The sequence below is a fragment of the Gorilla gorilla genome, chromosome 2, assembly GCF_029281585.2.
Source record: "Gorilla gorilla gorilla isolate KB3781 chromosome 2, NHGRI_mGorGor1-v2.1_pri, whole genome shotgun sequence".
NCBI classification, from domain to species: domain Eukaryota; kingdom Metazoa; phylum Chordata; class Mammalia; order Primates; family Hominidae; genus Gorilla; species Gorilla gorilla.
The window spans coordinates 60,164,698-60,178,826 of NC_086017.1; the positions used below are offsets into that span (position 1 = coordinate 60,164,698).

Here is a 14,129-nt window from a genome sequence, read left to right on the forward strand (position 1 = left end):
GCACGTCACCACTTCAGCCAGGCGCAGGCCCCGCCTCCAGCTGGCTCTGCCTCCGCCAGCCCCGCCCCAGGCTCTGACAAGTCTAGCTTCGGTTCCCGCCGGCCTCCTGCCCCAGGACAGCTTGGAAACGGTCCGATCAGGTGGGGCTTCCTCCTGAAATTTGGGCCCCACCCTGGGAAGCAGCCGCCCTTAGACTGACGTCAGATCTGGTGAGAGTGACAAACCTTTCCTGTGCCCTTTGGATACCGGGGCCTGGACATTTTAGGCGCTCAATAAACAGCTAAGTAAATCATGACTGCTTTATTTGCTGGACTGGTGCCTCTCAGCAGATTCAGGGGTCGTGCAGGGCTGGTTACCACAAACTCAGTAGGAGTGCAAGGGCTGTACCCCCGGAGCTAGACAGCCTGGGTTTGAATCTCAACTTCTCCCTTTTGCTGTGCAACCTTGGGCAACGTGCTTACTCTCAACGTGAGTGACTCAGTTTCCTCATAGCCTCATTGTGAGGAATGAATAAGTCCACATAAAATGCTTAGCACGGGGATTGGCAAAGAGTAGGCACTCAGTGAATGTCAGCCTTTGTGATTGCTGCAGTTCAAAGACTGGCTCAGTGTCTCTGGAGGAATTGTCTATGACCTTGCCAAGTAGATGCATATGGACATGGAATGAATGGTGTCTGCTGTGGTTCTAACTCCTTATGCCACTATTCCAGTCTGTAAGTATGCATGTGTGTGCAGGGAATATGCCTGTGACAGTGGCTGAGTGTACTCTTTACTGTGACCATGACTTGTATGACCGTGCATGTATTTGAGGAAGCCCTGGCCAGACCCAGAGTGCATTAGGTTCTCAATATGTGCAACTCAGTGTGTGGCCAATCACCACATGCTCTTCTGCTCACACCACGGTCCCTGCCAGCCAGGGTAGCATCGACATTTGAACTCCACAGCCATCTGTGCCTGATCTTCAAGTGAGAGGGCACCCCGCAGTCTCAGGGGCCCACCACCAGGTGTGAGCTGGATGGAGAAACTGGCAGGGTTAAGGAGGAGGAGGGCTTTGGGGTGGCTGGTGCGGCGGACACAGCGGCCATGGCCAGAGCACAGGGCTTGACTGCAGAGAAGGGCCCCACTGGTCACGTTCAGGATGAAGGGCCCCAGTGTAGTGTCCATATACTCCTTGATGGCCTGACATGATTCCTAGGTGGGAAGGGAGGATAGCGTCAGGGACACCATGGCCATGTATGGACCCACCCAGGGCACTGAGGCACTCACCTGCTGGTCAGCCAGGACTTTGCAGGTAGAAAGGGTAAGTCAGGGTCTACCCAGTCAGCTTAATGGCCCCACCCCTCCCCCACCCCCACCCTCATGCCAGGCCTAAGCTCACCTTGGTTCTTGTATTTTCCCAGCTCACCCAGAGCACCACTCCAGCTGCCCCCTGGGCCGCACTCTCCCCCAGGCTGTGCTCCAGCTCATCCTGGGAAGGAGACAGCACAGCTCTGTGGGGCCTCCTTCCCACCATGTGGCAGACTGCTGGAACACCATTAGATGGGACAAATAATTCATAACCTTCACCTGGGGCTGCTCTGGCCATGGGACCAGAGGCAAACTGCTTCCTCCTCTAGCCTATGAATTCCATGCAGACAGGGACTACATCATTCCAATAAATGTTGAATTGCCTGTGCCTGGCACAGAACTTGGCACCAAGTGCGCACTCAGTGGATGTGCCCATGCGCCAGGCGCGGTGGCTCATACCTGTAATCCCAGCACTTTGGGAGGCTGAGGTGGGAGGATCACCTGAAGTCAGGAGTTCGAGACCAGCCTGGCCAACATGGTGAAACCCCATTTCTACTAAAAATACAAAAATTAGCCAGGCATGTTGATGGCATGCCTATAATCCCAACTACTTGGGAGGCTGAGGCAGGAGAATCACTTGAATCCGGAAGGTGGAGGTTGCAGGAGCTGAGATCTTGCCCCTGCACTCCAGCCTGGGTGACAGAGCAAGACTCCGTCTCAAAAAAAAAAAAAAAAAAAAAAAAAGAATGAATGGATGAAAATGTCCCAAGGTTGGGGGCTGGGCGCGGTGGCTCACGCCTGTAATCCCAGCACTTTGGGAGGCCGAGGCGGATGGATCACAAGGTCAGGAGATTGAGACCATCCTGGCTAACACAGTGAAACCCTGACTGTAATAAAAAATACAAAAAATTAGCTGGGTGTGGTGGCGGGCACCTGTATCCCAGCTACTCAGAGGCTGAGGCAGGAGAATGGCATGAACCCGGGAGGCAGAGCTTGCAGGGAGCCAAGATCGTGCCACTGCACTCCAGCCTGGGTGACAGAGTGAGACTGTCTCAAAAAAAAAAAAGAAGAAAATGTCCCAAGGCTAAAGTACCCCAAGGCTGGACCTAATATCTGACAAGGCAGGTTGACAAGGTGGGCAGGTTACAGAAGACTCACCAGGGGCAGAAAGTGGTTTGTCATGTCATAGAAGATCTGAACATAGGGCAGCACCGGCAGATTGGGGTCACCAGCAGCCACAGCCACACGGAATGCCTCGGCCACACGGTGTTGCACATACATCTGTGACTTCCCTGTGCCCTCCAGCACTGCGGGCATGTAGATGCTGGGATAGAGGGCACGGCTCTGGCCCCACAGCCACCCTAGCTGGTCATTTTGGGCACGGATGCCTGATGGGCACTGGCCGGTGTAGTTGGGGCTTAGAAAGTCATAGTTGTAGCAGTCAGGGAAGCCATAGAAGCCCCAGAGGCCGCGAGGACGCAGTGCCTGCCCCAACTGGAGGGTGCCTGCCATCCAGGCCCGTGCAGCTCCCTGGAACTGGTCCTGGGCTACTGCCTCCACCTGAGGAGCTGGCCAATCAGGGTGCTGCGCCTGTACCAGTGCCCGTGAGCGCTGCCGGTAAATGTCCTTGGTGTCCCAGTTGAAGGCCCAGCGTGGGCGCCATGCCTCCCAGTCGATGACTGTCAGCCCTGAGAAGTCAGGAGCAGGTATGGCAGCCAGGATGTCCTGGAATGTGCGGGCCAGGTGGGCAATCAGGCTGGCATTCTGGGGCAGACCACCAAACACAGGCTCCCCAGTGGGCGTGTAGTAGGGGTAGGTGCCCAGCTGGGAGCTATAGAAAATTGTCATGTCAGGGCCGCGGAAGGTCTGCCCTGGGTTGGCTACCACATCGAAGACACTGACATCCACGTCCACACCGTGCCTCTCCAGGCACCACTGGGTGTTTGCATTCCAGACGGTGGTGAAGGGCCGGTTGGGTAGCAAGGGGCCCCTAGAGCCTTGGGCCATATCGAGTAAGGTCAGGAAGAGGGCGCAGATGGGAAGCAGGTGGGCTGCCATGGCACGGGACTGGTCGAGGACAACCTGGCCAGGGGAGGCAGAGCTGAGAACAGGTTGCAAAGTCTCCGATTCCCCCACTGCTCAGGGGTGGGGGGCTGAGCCCTTGCGCATTAATCCACCGCTGCTCTGGTTTCTGTTAAACATTGACCTGCAGGGCTCCAGGAGGGCAGAGGAGACGCATGGAGGGGAGCATGGCCACTGGAGGGCACATCCGAGTTGCCTCTCAGACCAGGCCTCTGCCATCTCCCACAGGACTTGCTCTAGCCTAATCTCGCCCACCCCTGCTTCCCCATGAGCCACTGAGGCCATGACATATGTTCTGGGAAGAGTGGCTGACAGTCAGGCCCTCAGCCCCCAGGCTGACCCAACCAAGGGGAGGAGGCCTTCCTGTCTCTTCCACCAGAAATCCTGGCAGCCACTGGAGGAAGATCCAATGGCCTCAGTGACCAAGGACAGGTCAACCCAGCCCTCCTGTACACCCGCCAGTCTGCCCGCTCGTCCCTGCTGACCTTGGGGCTGAAGGGCCTTACCCTCCAAATTTCCTGACCCCAGGATGGGGGCCTAAGCAGGGCCTGGCCAGATTCCACCACAGCTGCACCAGAGGTTCCTGGAGGAAGGAGCCGCTGCTGGAAATTCTGAGCTTTTGTAGGGGGTCACCCCACCCAGGCCAGGGGCGGGCCAAGGGGCGGGCCTTGGATTAGGAGGCCAGGCCAGCCAGGCATCAGGGCTACCTCTGAATCCCTGGCAAAGGGATCTTGGTTGGGGGTGGGGCTGGGCCAACAGTGGCCCCTCCCACGCTGTCAGCACTAGGGCAGGGCTTTGTGGCGTTACCTAGGCTGGAGGAGGTGGGCAGGGGCAGACCCTGCTGGGCAGGCCTGTTTGTGACACTGGAGACTGGGTTCCTTCGTGTCTTGTGCTCAGGGAGTGTTCTTTGTCCACGGGGCTGCATCTGACATTGATGGGCCCTAGGCACTTTACTTTCGTGGATCCTTTCCTCCTTAAAAAAAATATTTTAAAATATGGCCAGGCATGCCGGGTGCGGAGGCTCACGCCTATAATCCTAGCACTTTGGGAAGCCGAGGCGGCAGATCACGAGGTCAGGAGATCGAGACCATCCTGGCTAACACGGTGAAACTCCTTCTCTACTAAAAATACAAAAAATTAGCCGGGCGTGGTGGCAGGCGCCTGTAATCCCAGCTACTCGGGAGGCTGAGGCAGGACAATCCCTTGAACCCGGGAGGCAGAGGTTGCAGTGAGCCAAGACTGCTCCACTGTGCTACTATACTCCAGCCTGGGTGACAGAGAGCGACTCCATCTCAAAAAAAAAAAAAAAAAAAAAAAAAAAAAATATATATATATATATATATATATATATATACACATATATGGCTATAGTCTTAGCACTTTGGGAGGCTGAGGTGGGAGAATTGCTTGAGCCCAGGAGTTCGAGACCAGCCTAGGCAACGCAGCAAGACCCCATCTCTACAAAAAAATTAAAAATTAGCTGGGTGTGGTGGTATGTACCTGTAGTCCCAGCTACTTGGGACGCTGAGGCAGGAGGAGTGCTTGAGCCCAGGAGGTCATGTCTGGGTTACACTATTATATATTAATTATTAATATATTTATATTTATATTCATATTCTTCTTCTGATTAAAAAAACATTTTGTGGGCCCCTGAAAGTACTGTGGCCCTAGGCCTTGGGTCTATTGTGTTTAGTGGATAAGTCATCCCTGTTGTAGGGACCTGTTTCTGAAAGGCACTGTGTTCATGAAGTCAGGGCTGTGTCATCACCCTTTGTATATGTGCTGGGTTAGTGAATGTGTCTTTGTGAAGCCCCATTTAGTGACCATCTGAGCCTCTGCACAAATTCCAGTGGCAAGTAGGTGTGAGTGTGGAACCCAGTGCCTGGGACTGGGTGTGTGTGAGCCCTGCTGTCTTGTGAGCATGAGATCCTGTGTTTGTGTGACCATGCATATGAGCTGTCAGTGAGCACATGCTTGTTCATTCATTTGTGGTTTCACTTGTTCGATATGTGAAAGGAAAATATCTTGGGCCCCTTCAAGCTGGGAACTGCTCAGGACAAATCTGCCTCCCATTCTATTCAAGTCATCCTTTTGCTTACAGACATAGATGCATATTATGATTGCCTCCATTGCCTCTTTTGGAAAGACTACCAGAAACTCAAAAGAATGCAACCATCTGTCTGTCACCTGCCTGTGACCTGGAAGCCCCCAGTGGGGGGCTGTGCTTTGAGCTGTCTCCACCTCTCTGGACAGAGCTTATGTACTTCTGTTTTTTTTTTATTTTTATTTTTTGAGACGGAGTCTCGCTCTGTCACCCAGGCTGGAGTGCAGTGGCGCGATCTCAGCTCACTGCAAGCTCTGCCTCCCGGGTTCATGCCATTCTCCTGCCTCAGCCTCCCGAGTAGCTGGGACTACAGGCGCCCGCCACCACACCTGGCTACTTTTTTGTATTTTTAGTAGAGACGGGGTTTCACCGTGTTAGCCAGGATGGTCTCGATCTCCTGACCTTGTGATCTGCCTGCCTCAGCTTCCCAAAGTGCTGGGATTACAGGTGTGAGCCACTGCGCCTGGCCTAATTTTTTTTTAGACGAAGTCTCACTCTGTCGCCCAGGCTGGAGTGCAATGGCATGACCTCGGCTCACTGCAACCTCTGGCTCCCGGGTTCAAGCGATTCTCCTGCCTCAGCCTCCAGAGTAGCTGGGACTACAGGCGCGTGCCACCACACCCCGCTAATTTTTGTATGTTTAGTAGAGACAGGGTTTCACCATATTGGCCAGGCTGGTCTTGAACTCCTGACCTTGTGATCTGCCCACCTTGGCCTCCCAAAGTGCTGGGATTACAGGCTTGAGCCACCGTGCTTGGCTAATGTACTTCTTATGTATTGATAGATGTCTCATATCTCCCTAAAATGTATAAAACCAAGCTGTGCCCGGAACACCTTGGGCACATGTCATCAGGACTTCCTGAGGCTGTGTCTCGGATGAATCTTCAACCTCAGCAAAATAAACTTTTTAAATTAACTGAGAGCTGTCTCAGATTTTCTGGGTTCACATTTGGTAACTATGGATGGATTCTGTGTGGAGATGTCCTTGACTTTTGACTAATTGCCTATCTGTGCTTGGTACCAGCAGGAGCTAACTTTATGGCTCAAATCAATAGGACAATTTGCTGAGGTCTGGGAGCACCCCCTCCAGAGAATCCTTGATTTCTCAAAATTTGGTTGAGATCTAAAGTTTATTTTGCTGTACAACTCTTTTTTTTTTTTTTTTTTTTTTGGAGTTTTACTTGCTCCCGAAAGGAAAGCAAGTTTTCCTGCTTCCATGACGATGGAAGGCAGGTAACTCCCTTATGGAGTTTGAGCTCGCTTCCAACAGGGAAAATTAGTTTTTTTTTCCTGCTTCTAGGATGGTAGAGAGCAGTCTACAGCCTGAGACCCATCACTAGGTAAGAAACTGGCTTGGGATTCTGCCTTGCAATTTCCTTTAAATGACTAAAGTTAGCATTTAACAACCAGCTGGTGTTAACTTCTGCTTACACTTACAGCGCTCAGAAATCATATACTTTGTGTGATCATTGTTACTTTAGCAGCATTTTGTTCTAGCTGAAATATGGTAATAAGATTAAAAAATTTTTTTTTGGCTGGGAGCGGTGGCTCACGCCCGTAATCCCAACACTTTGGGAGGCCGAGGTGGGCGGGTCACCTGAGGTCGGGAGTTTGAGACCAGCTTGGCCAACATGGTGAAACCTATCTCTACTAAAAATACAAAAATTAGCCCGGCGTGGTGGTGGGTGCCTGTAATCCCAGCTACTCAGGAGGCTGAGGCAGGAGAATTGCTTCAACCTGGGAGGTGGGGGTTGCAGTGAGCCGAGATCATGCTACTGTTACTCCAGCCTCAGTAACAGAGCAAGACTCCATCTCAAAAACAACAACAACAACAACAAAAACACAAAAATTATCCAGGCATGGTGGCCCACACCTATAATCTCAGCTATTCAGGAGGCTGAGGCAGGAGAATCACTTAAACTTGGAAGGCGGAGGTTGCAGTGAGCTGAGATTGTGCCACTGCCCTCTAGCCTGGGTGACAGAGCAAGACTCTGCTAAAAAAAAAAAAAAATAAGCCGGGTGCAGTGGCTTGCACCTATAATCCTACCACTTTGGGAGACTGAGGCGGGAGGATCATTTGAGGTCAGGAGTTCGAAACCAACCTGGCCAACATGGCGAAACCCTGTTTCTACTAAAAATACAAAAATTAGCCAGGCTTAGTGGTGTGTGCCTGTAATCCCAGCTACTTGGGAGGCTGAGGCAGGAGAATCGCTTGACCTGGGAGGCAGAGGTTGCAGTGAGCTGAGATCATGCCACTGCACTCCAGCCTGGGTGACAGCAAGACTCAGTCTCAAGAAAAAAATAAAAAATAAAAAATAAACCAAAATAGGGCCGGATGCAGTGGCTCACGCCTGTAATCCCAGCACTTTGGGAGGCCGAGGCGGGCGGATCACAAGGTCAGGAGATCAAGACCATCCTGGCTAACATGGTGATAACCTGTCTCTACTAAAAATACAAAAAATTAAGCTGGGCGTGGTGGTGGGCACCTGTAGTCCCAGCTACTCGGGAGGCTGAGGCAGGAGAATGGCGTGAACCCGGGAGGCGGAGCTTGCAGTGAGCGGAGATCGTGCCACTGCACTCCAGCCTGGGCAACAGAGCAAGACTCCATCTGAAAAAAAAAAAAACCCAAAATAAATAAAAAGGAGGGATGTTCAGAACAAATCAGAAAGTCCAACCATGTCATGAACAGTCAGTGTAAGTCACAAAAAACCCAAAAACTTTTTTTTTTTTTTTGAGACGGAGTCTCGCTCTATCACCCAGGCTGGAGTGCAGTGGCGCAATCTCGGCTCACTGCAAGCTCTGCCTCCCGGGTTCACGCCATTCTCCTGCCTCAGCCTTCTGAGTAGCTGGGACTACGGGCGCCCACCATCATGCCCGGCTAATTTTTTTGTGTTTTTAGTAGAGACGGGGTTTCACCATGTTAGCCAGGATGGTCTTGATCTCCTGACCTCGTGATCCACCTGCCTCGGCCTCCAGAAGTGCTGAGATTACAGGTGTGAGCCACTGTGCCCGGCCAAAAACCCAAAAACTTTTATATAATCAAGTTGTCGTATATTTTTTTCTTCAGGGTAGAGTCTTGCTTTGTTGCCCAGGCTGAAGTGCAGTGGTGCAATCTTGGCTCACTGCAACCTCTGCCTCCTGGGTTCAAGTGGTTCTCCTGCCTCAGCCTCCCCAGTAGCTGGGTTTACAGGCATGTGCCACCACACCTGGCTAATTTTTGTATTTTTGGTAGACATGGGGTTTCAGCATATTGGCTTGGCTGGTCTCAAACTCCTTGCCTCAGGTGATCCGCCTGCCTTGGCCTCCCAAAATGCTAGGATTACAGGCGTGAGCCACCATGTCAGGCCAAGTTGTTGTATTATATATTATTATTATTATTATTTTGAGATGGATTCTCGCTCTGTCACCCAGGCTGGAGTGCAGTGGCACGATCTCAGCTCACTGCAAGCTCCACCTCCCAGGTTCATGCCATTCTCCTGCCTCAGCCTCCTGAGTAGCTGGGACTATAGGCGCCCACCACCGCACCCGGCTAATTTTTTGTATTTTTAGTAGAGACAGGGTTTCACTGTGGTCTCGATCTCCTGACCTCGTGATCTGCCCACCTTGGCCTCCCAAAGTGCTGGGATTATAGGTGTGAGCCACCGTGCCCGGCCTTTTTTTTTTAGACAAAGTCTCACTCTGTTGCCCACGCTGGAGTGCAATGGCAGGATCTCGGCTCACTGCAACCTCTGGCTCCTGGGTTCAAGCGATTCTCCTCCCCTAGCCTCCCGAGTAGCTGGGATTACAGGTGTACACCACTACACCTGGCTAATTTTTGTATTTTTAGTAGAGACAGGGTTTCAGCATGTTGGTCAGGATGGTCTTGAACTCCTGACCTCGTGATCTGCCTGCCTCGGCCTCCCAAAATGCTGGGATTACAGGCGTGAGCCACCGTGCCTGGCCAACAGCTTTTAACAATTTAGTACAGTCCTATGAACAAAATTTGGAGCATATTTGTTTCTCTACCTGATTTCTCCAGAATTTGGAAACTATTTGTGAGTATTCTTAACTTATGGCAATACAGTTATTTGCATAAGTGCCATAAGAATCTGTTTTTGCCTGGCATGGTGGCTCACTCCTGTAATCCCAGCACTTTGGGAGGCCAAGGTGGGTAAATCACCTGAGGTTGCGAGTTCGAGACCAGCCTGGCCAACGTGGCAAAACCCCATCTCTACTAAAAACACAAAAATTAGCTGGGCATGGTGGCACATGCCTGTAATCCCAGCTACTCCGGAGGCTAAGGCAGTAGAATCGCTTGAACCTGGGAAGCAGAGGTGGCAGTGAGCTGAGATTGCACCATTGCACTCCAGCCTGGGCAACAGAGCCAGACTCCACCAAAAAAAGAAAAAAAAAAAGAATCTGTTTTCATTTGTAACAGGACACAATTGGAGGAATTGGTTATTTGACCAAGACTTTGACAGGAATGGTGTGCTTTTGTTTAAGGAATCAAACTTAACTTATGGAGCCAATAAAGCCCTTGGGAAAACTGGCCTCACGTTTTGTGTACACAGTCCCTGTACAGGATTTCTTACCTGTGGTAAGTAAAGAATGTCACTTTCTGGGGCCAGGAGTGGTGGCTCACGCCTGTAATCCCAGCACTTTGGGAGGCCAAGGCGGGAGGATCACCTGAGGTCAGGAATTCAAGACTAGCCTGATCAAAAAAAAAAGGATGTCACTTTCTGACAGGCACAGAGGCCCCAGGTTTATCTGTTTATCTTGGAACTTGAAAGGAGAGGAAATTCCATCCAACTCATGGGTATTTGATGGCACAAATCCATGGCTGGGCAGGGCTTTAAAAAGTCTTACCTGAGATTCCTCTTATGGGACAAAATAAATTATTCTTGCTGCACTGTATACAAATATTTAGGCCAAGTGTAATAAGCAAACAAGTCATACCATGATTTGTCTTTAGTAAAATGGGAAATTGGAGAGAGAATAAAATTATGTTTCAAAACGAATGTTCACCTGTTGTTAGATTCTAGTCTTAACTGTTTTTTTGTTTGTTTGCTTCCAATTTTTATGATTTTCTACAGTTTGGACTGAATTTTTCTTGGCTACAAATCTTCAAATTAAGTTTTCAATTTTTTTCCTTCTTTTTTTTCATTTTCCTAATTTGGAGTCACTGAAAACTAAGCTGTGTGTGTTTTTTTTTTTGAGACAGAGTCTCGCTCTGTCACTCAGGCTGGAGTGCAGTGGCAGGATCTCAGCTCACTGCAACCTCCGCCTCTCAGGTTCACGCCATTCTCCTGCCTCAGCCTCCTGAGTAGCTGGGACTACAGGCAACCACCACCACGCCCGGCTATTTTTTTTTGTATTTTTAATAGAGATGGGGTTTCACCGTGTTAGCCAGAATGGTCTCGATCTCCTGACCTCGTGATCTGCCCGCCTCGGCCTCCCAAAGTGCTGGGATTACAGGAGTGAGCCACTGCAATCGGCCACTGTGGTTTCTTTTCTTTTTTTTTTTTTTTTGAGATGGAGTCTCGCTTTGTCGCCCAGGCTGGAGTGCAGTGGCGCGATCTCAGCTCACTGCAACTTATGCCTCCTAGGTTCAAGCAATTCTCCTGCCTCAGCCTCCCGAGTAGCTGGGACTACAGGCGCTTGCTACCATGCCTGGCTAATTTTTGTATTTTTAGTAGAGACAGGGTTTCACCCTATTGACCAGGCTGGTCTCGAATTCCTGACCTTGTGATCTGGCTGCCTCGGCCTCTCAAAGTGCTGGGATTACAGGCGTGAGTCACTGCGTCCGGCCCTAGCTGTGGTTTCTTAAAAGCGTGTCAACTAAAATCAGACAACTTACACTTCAGAAGAAAGTAACAGTAACCTGTTTACATACATAAGCAACTTTCATACCTGCCTACCAATGTACGGACTTCAGAGTAATGTGGCCTATATTTTCCCAGGATTTTTTTGTTTGTTTGTTTTTGTTTTGAGATGGAGTTTCACTCTTGTTGCCCAGGCTGGAGTGCAATGGCGCAATCTCAGGTTGCTGCAACCTCCGACTCCTGGGTTCAAGTGATTCTCCTGTCTCAGCCTCCTGAGTAACTGGGATTACAGGCATGAGCCACCATGCCTGGCTAGTTTTTTGTATTTTTAGTAGAGACAGAGTTTCTCCATGTTGGTCAGGCTGTTCTCGAACTCCCAACCGCAGGTGATCCACCCGCCTCAGCCTCCCAAATTGTTGGGATTACAGGCATGAGCCACCCCGCCACGGCTGGGATTGTTCTTTTGCTGTTTTTTTTTTTCTTCCTTCCTTCTCCCTATTTTCTCTTCACACTGCATGAGACTTTACAACCTGCTAAAAATGAGCTTTCCGGACCTACTTATCTAGCAATGAGAGATCAGATGAAACCTGAGACCAGATACTCATTTTCTTGCAAAATGCTTTCTCAAAAAGATTTTGAAAAAGAAAATGGGGTAAATGTGAAAGGAAAGTATCTTGGGCCTCTTCAAGCTGGGAACTGCTCAGGACAAATCTGCCTCCCATTCTATTCAAGTCATCCTTTTGCTCACAGAGATAGATGCATATTCTGATTGCCTCCTTTGGAAAGACTTACCAGAAACTCAAAAGAATGCAACCATCTGTCTCTCACCTATCTGTGACCTGGAAGCCCCCAGTTTTTTGAGCCTGGGAGCCTTGATCTGAGCAGTCTCCACCTTTCTTTCTGGAACTAATGTGCTTCTTACATATTGATTAATGTCTCATGTCTCCCTAAAATCTATAAAACCAAGCTGTGCCCCAACCGCCCTGGGCACATGTCCTCAGGACTTCCTGAGGCTGTGTCACCAGCAAGTCCTCAACCTCGGCAAAATAAACTTTCTAAGTTAACTGAGACGTTTGTCAGATTTTCTGGGTTCACAGCTGATTCAGAAGCTGGTTATTGACACCTGCCAGGTGCTTGGGCCCAGACTTGCCTGCCAGAGTAGGTTGAAGGAAACAACACGTCCCTGCCCAAGTGAAAGTGCTACCTGGATCTGAGTCAAGTCTGAGACTGAGCCACTGTAGCCAGGCCACCCCTGGCACGGTGGCCACTGAAGCAATGAAACTCACAGTTAACTACCATCTGGGTTGGGTCCTACAGGCTGCCTGGGATAGAAAAGCTGGCAGGGCTGAGGGAAAGAAGGGCCCAGGATGCTGGGGACAGCATGAGACTTGTACACAAGATCAAGCCCCAGAAGTGGTGGCTGCTGATCCAGTTCAGGAAGCAGGGTCCCAGAGTGATGACCATGTAGGCCCAGAGAGCCTGGCACAACTCTTGAGGGCTGAGGGAACAGAACATCAAGGCAACCCCTGGCCCCCCTCCTCAAGGATTCATGCCACCTCCTGCTGCCCCCAGAAACCTAGTGCTGCAGTTGGCCCAATCCAGGCAACCACCAGGCCAGCATTCTCCAGCTGGCCTCAGTCTAAGGGAGAAGCTCTAATGGTGGAACCATAGGAAGAAGCTGAGGGTGCCTGAAATCCTCCTCCACCCCAGGGCCCTGCCCACAGGCCTGCTCCTACTGGGCTGGTCCAGTAGGATTGGTTCAAGTGGTGTGTGTGTGCGCATATGTCTGGGGTCCATCAGCTTGATGGTCCAGTCCCGCCTGCTGTCTCCGGTTGTTCAACACTTCAGACCTCTGAGCCGCATCACTCCCCATTACCTTATTCCTGCCCACTCCCCGCTTTCCCCACAGGACAGTGCTGGCTCTCCCTGAGTTGCACTTTCCCTAGGACCGTCTTTTAGGTCCTCCTGGGGAAGAAATGTGAGGTTCATAAAGGTTTATATGGAGGAGGTCACAGCTCGATGGGTACTGGTCACAGCTATGCAGGAGAGGTCACAGTTGCGGAGGAGTCAGTTATTTGGAGACGGTAACAGCTGTATGGGGTCACACATGGGAGGGGTTACAGGTATGTAGGGGTCATAGCTAGGTGGGAAAGGTCACAGTGGTATGGTCTGGATCACCTCTGTGTGTTGGGTGTGGGTGGGGTAGCTCAGAGGTATGCATGGGTCACATCTGTGTGGGGGAGGTCACAGGTGCAGGAAGTCACAGGTATGGGGGACAGGCCACAGCTCCTTTCTCCTTTCCTGCTGTCCTTTTGCTAAGTGCCATCATCTTATTGTGGCAACTTTTTTTTTGAGACAGAGTCTTGCTCTGTCACCCAGGCTGGAGTTCAGTGGCCCATTCTCCGCTCACTGCAACCTCCTGGGGTCAAGTGATTCTTGTGTTTCAGCTGCCCAAGCAGCTAGGACTACAGGTGTGCACCACCAAACCCAGCTAATTTTTTTTTTTTTTTTTTTTTGAGACAGAGTCTCACTCTGTCGCCCAGGCTGGAGTGCAGTGGTGTGATCTTGGCTCACTGCAACCTCCACCTCCCGGGTTCAAGCGATTCTCCTGCCTCAGCCTTCTGAGTAGCTGGGATTACAAGCAGGCACCACCATACCCGGCTAATTTTTTATTTTCAGTAGAGATGGGGTTCACCACGTTGGTCAGGCTGGTCTCTAATTCCTGACCTTGTGATCTGTCCGCCTCGGCCTCCCAAAGTGCTGGGATTAGAGGCGCGAGCCACCAGGCCCGGATGCCCAGCTAATTTTTGTATTTTTAGTAGAGACAGGGTTTCAGCATGTTGGCCAGGCTGGTCT

The 14,129-nt window shown here is 50.9% G+C and overlaps 1 protein-coding gene across 3 annotated transcripts; it reads right to left on the minus strand.

The window, feature by feature from the left end:
• Positions 1-285: 285 nt before the first annotated feature.
• HYAL1 (hyaluronidase 1) lies at positions 286-4,325 on the minus strand. 3 transcript variants are annotated; one of them, XM_019023228.3, is made up of 4 exons: positions 3,875-4,318; positions 2,445-3,368; positions 1,378-1,467; positions 286-1,190 (listed from the first exon to the last, which is right to left on the minus strand). In XM_019023228.3, the coding sequence occupies exons 2-4, from the start codon at positions 3,342-3,344 to the stop codon at positions 873-875; spliced, it is 1,308 nt and encodes a 435-aa protein (XP_018878773.1). In that variant the 5' UTR covers positions 3,345-3,368; positions 3,875-4,318; the 3' UTR covers positions 286-872. The 3 variants fall into 3 exon arrangements, with proteins under 3 accessions (XP_018878773.1, XP_018878774.1, XP_018878772.1); XM_019023229.3 differs by having other exon boundaries at positions 2,445-3,011; positions 3,875-4,311; XM_019023227.3 differs by lacking the exon at positions 1,378-1,467 and having other exon boundaries at positions 3,875-4,325.
• Between the last annotated feature and the right edge of the window lie 9,804 nt (positions 4,326-14,129).